At 40.4% G+C, this 13,168-nt stretch overlaps 1 protein-coding gene across 7 annotated transcripts in view; it reads right to left on the reverse strand.

Annotated features, from left to right (window-relative positions):
• The window catches only part of DAB1 (DAB adaptor protein 1), a 623,369-nt gene that overhangs the window by 24,758 nt on the left and 585,443 nt on the right, over positions 1-13,168 (reverse strand). For all 7 annotated transcript variants that reach the window (XM_067535437.1, XM_067535435.1, XM_067535436.1 and 4 more), the window contains one exon: positions 499-555. In XM_067535437.1, the coding sequence (XP_067391538.1) occupies positions 499-555 (57 nt within the window). The remainder of the gene's footprint in view (positions 1-498; positions 556-13,168) is intronic.

Genomic DNA, 13,168 nt, shown 5'->3' on the forward strand with positions numbered 1-13,168 from the left:
TAATTTTGGCATGACAACAACTTTGTGTACAACAGAAGCTAGAGAGCTATGTTAGCAAATGTAATTTGTAATTTAGTGTGAATATAACTTCACAGGATACTCGCTACAGAGGCTTACACAGCAACATTTGAATCTGGATTTCAAATCCCTCGAAGTCTGGAATTGTTTGGATCAGGAGGTTCTAGTTCTGGACCCTTGCTAGTGCTAAATTCTCTACTGGTGTAAATGAGTGCAGCTCCTTTCACATAAATGGAGTTTCACCCACTGGCAGAAATTTTGGGAGCTAATCTTTACCTTTCATTGGTTTTAGATAGTTTCAATTTCAGGGTCTCTATATAGCTGAATTTTCCCACCATAATGTTTCTTTTAATTATTTGAATGTGGCATTAGCCACATTCTGGTGCAGCTAAACCCAAAAGGAACATTTTCAAATTGCGCTAATCCTAGTGGTGATTTCATCTGCATGTCCCTACAACATTTTTAGTGTCATAACCTTACCTGAGTGACTGTAACAAGATTTTCATCAAAGTCCAGCAATAAGCTTCCATTCTGCAGCTGTAAAGCATGATTTATGACAATGAAATGAATGATTTATGAAAATGACATGAATTTCTGAGCCTGAAAATGATAACCTCTGTAATTATTGACTTCACTACTGACATGAAAACCCTTTCAGTCTTGTAGCAAGCTGCAGTACTCACCTCAGAGATAACAAATCACGTGTTAAAATGGTGGGGTTGTTTGAATGCTGTTAACATACAGTGCAAGTACAGTAGATGCTTGTTTGCAGCAACTCCTTGTAAGAGCAACCACTGCTTATGAGCAACATTTCCCCTGGGAAAACTTTCCCTACTGTGCATTGTCAATATTCCCCATAACAGCAACAGCCATTTAGGAGCAACAGAGGAAAATGGCACTTATATGTTGCTACTAATGAGTGTCTACTGCATACACTACACTTGCCTGTAGTAATCTCTTGTACAAATGCCAATTCTGGCGTGTATAAGGCTATGTCAGTGCAGAGATTCTCAATAGTTACTCTTTCTGGGATTTATAAGTTTAGCTATACAAATTCATTATAGTGCTTGCTCCTGCTCCCACTGAAGTTAATGGGAATCTTTACGGCTTCCAGTGGGGAAGGAGTTGGCATTCTCGGCTAAATAATTTGATATTGAAAATTTGGGGTAAGAAAAGGCTCTAAAAGCAAATAATATATGCAGCAAAATACAATTTCTATTTAATTAGGTAAAACTATGGCTTTCGAAAAGTGTATTCCTAAATTAATAAATGCATATCCCCAAGTGCCCAATTATCACGTGGCATTTGAGCTGCATCCTCCATCAGTTCACATTCTGCATCATTGTTGCGGAGATACTTCCGAAAGGTGAACTATTAGTGTCTATTACAGCATGGAACTTCTCTGGGGTTGCACTGGTGTAACTGAGGGCAGAATTTGGCCCTTTGAGTTTTTCTTTGTTTAGACATTTCAATACAAAAGGATTTATCCTTATCAATTCAAGTAAACAATCCTCTACCGCTCTCCCAGTGGACTATATAAAAAAAAAAGAGAAGTACGGAAAGATACTTGGTTCCTTGATCTCTCTGTAGAATTGATGTCTCTGTGGATTTCTCTGTGTAGTGATGTAAAAGCTGCCTTTAATTACTGGAAAATGCATCTCAGCTCAGATGAAAACATCCCCACAGCTTATTCAGCAAGGAACACAAAAGTCAGTTGTAACCACCCAGAAGTGGGCAGTGGGAATAATGTTAATCCTCATATCTTGGTGGTATTAAACCTTATAATGAAAGCTGCGTCTTCCCATGTAGACATATGACATATGCTGTAAATCTTTTAAACGTTAAATATTTAAATCTGGCTTCTTAAAGCAGCTTTTTAACCACTCCAGCTGGCAATGAAATGTCTTGTGATATTTTTCACTATTCAGTGGAGACAAGGGAGTGGAAGGTGTATTATTCAGAAGTTGGAAAATATTCGAGACAAGTCTATAGAGTTATGCAAGCTGTAGTTTTCATATACCTAAATAAAAGAAAGTCACTCATGATATGATTTCTATACTTTATCTGTTGCTTCCAAATGGGATTGGAAAAGTACTTTGTCGTGTTTGTTAAATTATTGCAAAGATTTAAGATTTACAGCAGAACTCTGGTGCAGAGACGCCTATATGCATAGGTCCATAAAGTGCCTTGCGCATTTTGTGATATAAAAATCAGGCTAGATACTCAGCTGTTGTTAATCAGCATTGCTCCAGTGAATTCAATGGACATATGCTGATTTACAGCAGCTGATGACATAACTTACTATTTCTATACTTTGATTATGAACGAGATGAGTGATGACTCAGGAATCATGGTATAGAAATGTCAGAGGATGAAAGGAGAGGCAATGCGTAAAAAGAATGAAAAGTGCATGGCAACCTCACCTTATTCACTAGTGTAGAACTCAGTGGGTTAAAATGACGGAATAAAGTAATGTAGTAAGTACAGTAATTAACCAGTAAGAAAAGTAAGTAATTTTTTATTTCTTCCTTCCTTCCTCTTAGCGGGCTCTTGAGAATAATGTCACGAGGACTCGAAAGAACAGGGTATCAGTTAGCTAATGCAAGCTGAATACATCTAGAATGTGTTCTTGATACGAGGACAAATGCTTTACATAGCTACTTGTTTGCAAGGGTGGATCTTGAGTTTGAAGGCATTTTACAATTTGTGATAAGGATCAGATCCTATGGTTTGGAATAAATAATTTAAAGCAATTCTTACACTGAACTGAGGTTGCTTCACTGTGTTTCAGCTAACTTTATATAGATTTCAGGAGACTGAAATGAGTGATACAAGAAAGCCAGTTGACCACTAGAAGAAAAGCAAAATGACATCTGGATGCCAAGAAGGCAATACTTAGAGGACCACTTCTTGGTAAGACAGGATAAAATTCTCAGTGCACCAGTTAAAAAGATGCTCTGCTTGAAAATGCTGTTGCAATGGACTGAACTATTCACATTCTGAAGTTACCTAGTCACTAATGTTCACACATTAATTTCCTGAGTTTGTATCTTTGTGAAATATTTATATTTTGTTAAATATATTTGAAGTCAAATGCATGTTAAATATTTTAAGCTTTCAGACTTTTCAACATATTATATACACAGATTTTCCATTAAAATGGTGATTTACTGTTGAAACTGCTAACATCTCTAGAACCAAAATAAATTCTTTAAGTGCCCCCATTGTATATTTTAGAAATGGGCAAGAGCCACAATGCTTAAGACGGGTTCCAAGCGTCCTCAAAGTTTAAAGGGGTTGCACCTCTGGGAGTTTGTTTATTATTTATAATAACCCATTATAAAAATCCAAACCATGCTTAAAGTTGGGTCTGAACTTCCCAAAAGCTCAGGAATGTTTGGATCCGGGATTTTGGTCCAGGCCCATCTTTAGTGAATTTATACACAGATAAAGATTGTCATATCTTGAAGAACACTCCAAGTCCCAGATCCTTCTCTTAATTACAGTGGAGTAACTCCACATAGCATACTGTTGTTACTCTGGATTTACACAAGTGTAACCTAGGACAAAATCTGGCCTATTCTGCTAGTGCAGAATGCAGCTGCTAACATTAATGGAACCGGTTACTATAAGGATTTAGGACCAGATCTTCAACTGGCCTAGGCTGGCTTAGTGCCACTGACTCCAACTGAGCTTCATCAATTTAAACCATATGGAGAAATCTGCTCCAGAGTAACTGTGCTAGCTCTCTGATCACTCACAGGTTCACTTCAAGTGCTGATGTTTATCTTTAGTTGACCTGCTCTGACAGTTCTCTTCTCTCCTTAAACTCTTTTTGCTATGATCTCTTATTGTTGGTCTCATGGGACAAAACTTCCTTTAATGTCGGTTCTCCCACTTGAGGGGTCTTTGCTTTGGACATCTTTCACCGGGGCAACAAACTTGAACTTGGCAAGATTCAGAACATGATGTAAGATGTATTCGGCTAAGTTAGCTTTGGCTTGATTCTCAGTCTTACAGCACGCCTACACTGCAGCTGGGTAGATGTACATGGACTAGCTTTGATCGGCTAGCACATTAAAAATAGCAGTGTAGCCACGGCAGTGAAAGTGATGGCATGGGCTTGCCATCTGAGTGCAAATCCATCCGAGATTCTAGGTAAGTACTTGGGCAGCCAGCCTGTGCCACTACAGCTACAGTGTTATATTTAGCATGCTAACTCCATCAGCACTAGTGTGTGTGTGTTTGTCTCTCTCTCTCTCCCCCTTCCTCTACCCCCCACCGAGCTGGAAATTATACCTACAGCTGCAGTGTACATATACCCTCAGCCAGTCTCTCTGTTCCAGCTACCTTCCGTCTCTTTGTTAGTTCACTGGGGATTGCTGTATTTAAATAGTGGTTAAAAATGGTTTTTGTAAGTAAATGCTATAGCATTAATGAGGTATGGGGTAAGTTTAAAAGTAATTGACACAGCTGGTAGGTTATTTAAGAAGCATTTAAATGTAATTATTCTCTCACTGGTTAGTATTTAATACAACATAGGCTTCCTCAGATAATCAAAATATGTGTATTGATTCCTTTAGGCTTATTTTATTTCATTTGATTTGAAACTGAGTTAATTCTGAATTTCCTCTGTGCCTTAGGTGTTTATCTTTGATGGAAATGCCATTTAAAAGATTCATTCTAGGTGTTTACCTCTGATAGTCTCTAGTCATCAAGTATCTACTGTGCTGAATATTATATACAGTATCTAACAACTTCTTTGTTCTAGGTTTTACTCTTTAGTCTTTAAAAAATTCCCTTTAAGCTATTCTACCCAGAGATCTTCCTGCACAGAACTAGTTTGAGCCAATTATTTTATTTACCTAACAAGATGTGCGTAAAATAACCCTGACTATTTTGCATCATTATCCCTTCTCCAATTTTCTGTCTATAAGACCTTTGAGGCAGACTTCTTCCTGTGTTTGTATGGTGCCTAGCACAGTGGATGGTACAGTCCTGGCATTTGAATGCTACTGTAATTATTATTAAATACCTCATCTGAATTTGGGGCTTAGATCTGAATGCCTTATAGCATATTTATAGTGGGCTACATAGCCCCTCAAATCTGAACACTCCCGTGCTTGGGAATGGTTTCTGAATGTAGAGAATGTATAAAAAATGAGGCATGTTAAAACTGAAGAGATCTGACAGTAAAGAAAGCCCATGTTAAGAGGGATTAACCTGTGGTCATCACACAGTTTTTCTTTTATCTTAAGCAAAATTAAAAGCACACAAATAGGATGTATGAATGAACCTCAATATTTAGAGTTTTAAACTACTGAAATCAGTTTCGCCTCCCCCTTTCGTATTATCAGAACAATCCGTTTTTCATTTAGAATGAGTAGTCACAAGAAACCAGCACCTTTGCAAGCCCAGAAATGCCACTTAAGCAGTTGAACTAAATGTCACCACATTACTCATGGCTTTGAGAGTTGACACAGCCTGCTTGCCATTGAAATTTATATTTAATATGTAGTAACAGGACTTGCGAGTCACCCTGCAGAAAAATGAGTGCCCTTTTTCTTTGAGTACTGAACCAACAATACCCTGGAGAATTCACTTTCACTGTACACAGCCACTGGAATACAAAGGGAATTTAAAATATAATATTTCTTGCCACTTAATACAGAACAGCCCCTTTTTATTTGTAGATTTATACACTCTTGCTACACTGGCGTATGTGTGCGAGAGTGTGTGGGTGCATATAGGATAGACAGAGTTTAAATGCAAACAAACGAATGAGGTCAAATGTTTTGGTATATACTGTGCAGACTCTGGCCGGCACCAGATTTCTGTTCATCACAGGAAGCAGGTGTGGGGGAACAAGTATAATGGAGCTGATTCTGGCTGTCTGAGCCTCAACTCTAATTCCATTTAGAGTTACAGTCCCCTAAATAGTCTCTATGCTAGTGGAGCAGAGCTCTGCCATCTTCCCTCCCCTAAACTGGGAATGGGAAACAGAGCTGAAGGGCCCTGGAGCAGCACATGCACCACAAGAGTGTTGCCTGATGCCAGGGGAATTCTTGGCTGGATTATAGAATGCTTATGGCATAAAGGGACCACAGTGTCAGTTCTTGTGACTTTTATTGTGAGTGACATTTGGTGGCTTTCTTAAGGTCCTACCTGCTAAAATCATGTGAGATTCTTCCCCCTCCCACCCCAAATAAACACTAAGTTTTGAGCCTATGTGGTTGCAGAGAAAAGTCTAGAATCAGGAAATGAATGAAGCACCCTAAAGTCTAATAGAAACAGAGGGAAATAAAAAATAGCCCAAAATTGATTGATTAAAAACATGCCAATGATTTTTAAGCCATTCATGATTTTTTAACACAAGGGGTTAGCAGCCCTGGAGCCATAACCAGTCTTGAGAATCAAATCCTTTATTTCTACCTGCAACATTGAATGCTGCATTAGTGTGATATTTTCCAAACCCTGAAGTCCATACATGTGTCATCATATATGATTAAAAAACCCAAGAATCCACATAATTCTATACATAATAATGTGGTACAAAGGTTTTATTGGCACTTGTATGGGATGACCTGCATAAGTCTCCAATGGCTTCATCACTAAAGAGTAATTCAATGAAATATGTGTAACACATCAAACTGTACTCTAATACTGTTTACCATGCATTGTGTAATAGATACATTTACACACATACGCTGGATAGAGTGATAAAGCTACACACTTCGGCTACTAAGAGAGCAGATTATCCAGGAAATAACGTTTTAACAAATAATACTACTATGTGCCAGCTGTGCTCTGAACAAATCAAGAGTGTAGCAGGTCAATACAATGTACAGCTGTCAATTTAATATATTAGCAGCCATCCAATAAAAACCACATCCATCTTATTGTATAAAAGAAAAAGTCACTGCATGTAATAGAACTTTACCACATGATTATTGAGCTAGATCCATGGCCTATCTATGTCCCCTTTGCTCCACTCCAGCATAGCAAACGGAATGGAATGGAATGCTGCCTCAGGCAGTATGGTGGAAGTGGACCTGCTATGTAATAATTTTATGAATACTGTACCAGACCTACTTGTTGAGATGGACTGTATAACTATACTGGGTTATGGAATGTTTATTATACATTGTGACAGGGCCAGACCTGATGGCTATAGGAGAGTGTTGGAGGGTATATATATTAGCCCCAGGATCAACAAATCCTTGTTCCATGAGTGATTCAGCTGGGGTTACTCCAGGGCAATCAGGCCAGCTGAGGCCAATTAAGGGGCTTGTCCCCAGCAGTTAAAAGCCTCCCTGTCAGGCAGATAGGAGCAGCTGAAAGGGAATTAAGAGGAGGAGTGCCAAGCCAGGCCAGGCCAGGCCTTGGAGTGATTGCTGTTGCTATCACAATACAAGGTACAGGAGTTCAAGAGAAGCCTGTCCGAGGAGGGCTAAGGGTCATAGGCATAGAGGCCTGAAGGAGGATCTGGCTGCCCAGACACCTGAGTAACGAAGTTGAGATGGGTAACCTCACCCAAACGGTGGGGGGATCACAGCGACAGAGAGACCCATGGTGAGGAAGGGGGAAACCCTTGCCCCAGTTCCAGGAAGTGGACCATGAGCAGTGGGGCCAAGGACAGGTGACCCAGGGAAGGTAGTAGCTCTCACAGACTAAGCAGTTTGAGGCTACTCCTCACAGGGTCCCTGGGTTGGGGCCCAGGGTAGAGGGTGCCCGGCTCCCACCCAGCCATACCACCAGAGCAGCCGAAAAGGGTGCAGGACCTGCGGAGGGGCAGAACAGGCCTCCCTTGCCACAACATATATATTGCTTTAATTCAATGGGAACTGTTGCTAGGAGAACAGTAGCTCTCAGGTAAGAAAGAACAGCCTAGCTACATACTTGAAAAGACAATGGGCAAGCTATTAGCTTTGAGGATCCTACCTTCTGTCTCCAAGGAAGTTGCAAGACTTGTTTGGCCAGTGGTGGGAACTAACACACCAAAGGGCTACAACAGTTTAAAAGTTACTTAAGCCTGGTGTACACTAGAAAATTAACTCTCGCTAACTAGGTCTGTTAGTGGTGTGGTGTTAAGTGTACACACACTCTTTGCGTGTGGGTGTGGCTGGTGGGGGCATGATCAAAAGACTCTGCTGGATTTAAAACAATGCCCTGAAGCAAAGAAACTGAAGTGGTTTGTGATTTAAGGGAACCAACTGCCACCCAGACCCTACAGGTTTTGGGGTGCCTATGTAGGACGTTTAGATCTACCAGGATCCCCGTGTGGATAGACACGTGGTAAGTTAGGCCAATTTATAGTCTCTGTTTTAAGATCTCGTCCTCTGGAAAGAGTTAGTTCTGAATAAACAATACTTTGCTTAGAGAAGGCTGTCTAGTCATTGAATGGTCATAGATCATAACTCAGATCTGCTGAGGTAATTATGTCAGTACCAGGCAACCGCAGCCAAGGCCAATCTGAGAATAGGAGATTTGCATGATTCCACTCTAAGAGGTGATGGTTCATGGCCTGACACCGGAGATGGGGTGCACTCAAAGATACAAGGAGGGGAACTGTGACAGCTAGCTAGAGACTCCCTTGTCTAGGACCATCCCCAGAGAGTTTAAAGCTGGTATAGCTGGCTCTACACCACCCGCTCCTGGGCTCCTCCTGCACCAAGAATAAGAGACATTCTGGGGGGGCGGCAGGGACAAGTCGGGAGTGCACTACACCCTGGAAATCCTGCCACAATGGCTCCTTTAAACTATTCTAATTTAAGCCAACAAGTTGAATCAGCTTCCAAGACTGGAGAAGCACAAAAATTGAGTAATTTTGCCCCTAATCTTCACATTATGCAACAATCACACGTCAGCTACACCCATGAATTTGGTTGTCTCCACTGCTTCACATTGACGCTTATACAGCAGGAGGAGAATGTTACTCCTTGACAAAGTTCTTTTCTATATTTCTTAACTCAACCATGAACATTCACACGGAAAGGTCTCTCTCAACCACAAATTGTGCGTACCAGTGCAAACATCACAGAAAATGATACAGTTTAAAGGGTACTGCATAAAGTAAGAAAATATAAAATACATAGGAAATCGATGCCAGGCAAGCTTATCTCTCTCTCATTTTATGCTTTTTTTGTACTGGAGTTTTTTCAGTAGCTAATGCAGTAAAAATTCCAATCTGTTTCCATAATGCAGAAACTGAATGGATATTTGTGAATATGTCGTTAAAGTTTTATCTGAATGCACAGTCCTTTCAGTGCATCATACATCATCATCATTTAATCCTGGAGCATCTTTAAAAACATAGGGAGCAGCAGTACAGGGTTGCTATTCACTCCTGTCCATGGCTAATTCCTCATTAAGCCCAGCCAGGTCATGTCCTGTCACATAGTCACTGATCAGCTTCTAGGTCAAATTAAACTTGGTTGTGTTCGCATTATTTTCTTTGCAATCCTACCATCTTCTATGGTATCCCCATCATTGTCACCTTTCTGATTGTAGCCAATCCTCTACCCTGATTTCACTTGCTATTCTCCTTCTAACTTCTCTTGTTTTAAAATCATTCCACTTGACAGCTGCCATCTTTTGAAGAACACTCCCACCTTCTGATAGAAGTTTCATTTAATGCAGTTGCTTCCAGCCCACAGTTATACTGCAGTACACTGGTTTGATAAATTTTCACGTTGCTACCAAACATGTTTTTATGAGTCTATAATTTCTTCAGTTTCTGTGCAACAGTTGTAGTTAAGGCACATCTCCTTTAACCTCATCCTTGATGGAACTGTTGGCACTGATCAAACTTGCTAGGTAAATATAAGATTCTACTTGTTCTATGACTTCACTGCTGCTGCTAGATTTCAGCACTTTATCTATTGTCTCTTTCCAAGATATAATAAACTCTAAGGAGACAAAGTGGTGTAAGTCCAATTTTCCAAGGTTGCAAAGAGTAGCAGCATTAATTCAAACAGGTCTGCCAGTTGTATGATATCATGTGCATAAACTAAGGAGTTTAACTCTAGATCATCCAATGTCATGCCCTCCAATTTGTCTAACATTCATATTGTCCAGTTTAAAAACTGGAAGAAAAGCAATAGTAATTCCATGGAATCACCACATCATACAATACTTATTAACTTTTGCTGTGATAAACACTAAGGACTCTTATGACATATAATGGTCATCTGTTATATGTGCCATTAAGATGTTAATAGGGCTGTTAATAGATGTTAATAGATGTTAATATGGCTGGTAAAGTATGTTAATCAGAAAAGGTTACTGTACAGAGAGAAGTTTTTTTTAAGCATTAACAACTTAGCCATTCAATTAAAAATGAAAACAGTCAATGGAACTTATTCTCATTTATACCAATTAAACCAAACCAACTTCATAGAAGCCAATGGAAATAGCATGAAATTGGAATCAGGTCCATTGTCTCTCTTTTGGACTCACATCCTGCAAAATTCCATGTTAAAAAACAAAGCTAGGTGACAGTGAAATACAGTGCAAATCAGCCCTTCCTTCCTTCCAGGCTATTTCCACATTGTCAGATCAGCCTCTGTGCTCTCTGTTTGCTTGGTTCCCCGCTGTACATGTGCTACAAGCAACGAAGGCAATGGAAACTGATCAAAGGGAGTGCTGCGGGGACACACTTGAAGGTGTAAGAATAGTTGAATGCCCAAATTGAAAGTCACTGAAAGCACTAAGCTAGGAAATAAAACTTGGTGGCAAAGAGCAGGGTATGTTGTGTGGTCTTCATTATGGAGGATGCAGTTAATGCTTTGCCTGACTCACCGTTCCTCAATTGTGTTAAGTATGCCACTTTTGGCAGAGATGTATTTGACTTGGTGAAGTTAACATGAGAATTTGTGCAGCTACACTGCACTTGTTTGGATGTCTACAGAAAACAAACACAAACTGGGGGACAAGCACAGCTGGAGGAAATTCATTTGGAGATTTTAAGGGTAAATCTTTGGCAATATTTGTCCTGCACTACTCCCAGGTAACTTCAAGACAGGTTTAAAATAATGAGTGCTCACCCACATTTGGTGCAAGGAAGGGATGAATCTTTGCAGCAATCTTCTGAAATCTCTGATAAGTATCATTAGAAAATTATAGCACTGAACCTGAGAGAAAGGAGCTGTGACCTGATTTATCTAGAGAAGCAAAATTATAGAACCGAAAGTTAATGACTTAGTGTCCATGTCGATTATCAGTGGTGCTCGTTAGTCCTGCTGTAGTTTAGGATCTGTAACGTAAAGAGCAGGTATAGAAATGTTGACAGACCGTTGACTGCAGCACTGTGACTGGGAACCACTGTGATAAGTATATTTATCAACACACACTTCTTTTAGTACCTCTTGGTGCAATATTCAATGTGTGTGTTTACTTCACAGCAAATTCAAGGTGAGACCCCTGACTATCCAAGTGCAGAAGTGGAAAATGTGTTAGATTAAATTAATTTTTACATCTTGGTAGGCTGAGGAAAGATCTAGCTCTGGCAGAGAATAAACATAAGCAAACATATTAAAACGTCAAAACCTACGACGTCAATGTAAGCTTTCAATCTTGTGTTCTGGGGTAAGTAGGTTATCTCAGAATATAGGGTATATGGACGTATGGGTTGTAAACTTGATAGTAAACTCTACAGGACAGGGGCATGCACAGAAATTTAACTTTGACTCCTTTTGGGGAAGCACATTCTGTGCGCCCAACCCCAGCCAGAGCTCACTCTTCCTTCCCCCAGCCCTGGCAGGAGCTTGCTCTCCCCCTCACTTCAGCCCTGGGACCGGAGGAGTTCTGTGCCTCCGACAATTATTAGAGAGGCCCTGCTTGCCTCCCCTTGTGCATGCCCCTGGTATCTGGCACAACTGATTAGGGTCCTTGGGCAATATCAGTAATAATATTGCTTTATTATGGTACTTCTCTCTGAAAGTGAAAACGGTTTCTTAGAAAATAGAAGATCCATATTCTCAAAGCTTTACCTTATATCCTCTCAAAAGAAATGCCAGTGTTTTTTGGTTTTGTTTTAACATTTTCACACATGTGAAATGCAGAAATTATTTTCTTATTTATTATGGCAGAACCTTTTTTTAACTGTCACTACTCTAATTTTCCTTTACTTAACCATAGAACTATGAATTTTATGCACAGCCATATATAATTTTGAAGCTTGGAAAGTCAGGAAAAGTGTCTTGTGAAATAACCTTGCAACTGAGCAAACTTCTAACAGCTTTCTTTGACCTCAATAACTAACACTGTCCAGCAAAGCAGGTTTCTGAACAGTGAGATAAGAAAACGGCATCATTTATAATGATGCTTTTTCTATCCCAAACTTTATCACACATCTCCAGAACATATACTCCACATGAATAGGGAAACAGAGAAAGATTACTGTGAAGAGATATGCTAGCCGTTACAGGATTTTGAGAATGACTCTTGGAGAGGGGGAATTTATGACACATGCAGGGTCTGAACTTGCAAATTTAACTGTGTTGTACCATTGGCACCAACAGGATTACTCAGATGAGTAAAGATCTACAGAATGGGGCCCTCTGTAGATAACATAAATGTCTTGAGCAGCCTCTAACTATTATAATCTGCTGCTCTCCTACTACACAGCTTGAACCCTGTGCACATTAACAATTCCTTAATATAGGTGCTGGGTTTGTAAAATTTTTGATGGGGCCCAAAGATCATGGGTGAAGCTCCAGCAGGAGTGGAAGGAGCAGAGACCCATACACTGGAGGGTCTGGTGGGGTGAAAATAGGAGGAAAATATTGGAAAGGAGGGCTCCATGGAAAGTCTGGTCCACATGGACTGGATTGAACTGTGGTACTAAACCTAGGTACAGCCCTGGCCTGGGTGAGTGGGGAAGTGCCTCCCTCCCACATCTTCTTCGGATCTTGTATAAAGGTTTATGGGACCTAAGTGACTCCTTTAAAACTGCACCCACATTTCAAAGGGGATGCCCATGCAGACAGGAGTGACGCCCTGTGGCTTCTGAATCCCCCACCCGGGTCAGTTCCCCTTCTGGGATGAGAGAATAGCAAATACAGCAGTGTGTTCCTTCGTAAACAGGCTTCCATGGAAAGACTCCCACTGGGGTCCTCCACCCTGAGGCGCCAACAGCCCTGCCCAGCCC

The sequence above is a fragment of the Emydura macquarii genome, unplaced genomic scaffold, assembly GCF_026122565.2.
Source record: "Emydura macquarii macquarii isolate MOO-44397 ecotype Brisbane River unplaced genomic scaffold, CSIRO-AGI_Emac_v2 contig_3506, whole genome shotgun sequence".
In the NCBI taxonomy this organism is placed as follows: domain Eukaryota; kingdom Metazoa; phylum Chordata; order Testudines; family Chelidae; genus Emydura; species Emydura macquarii.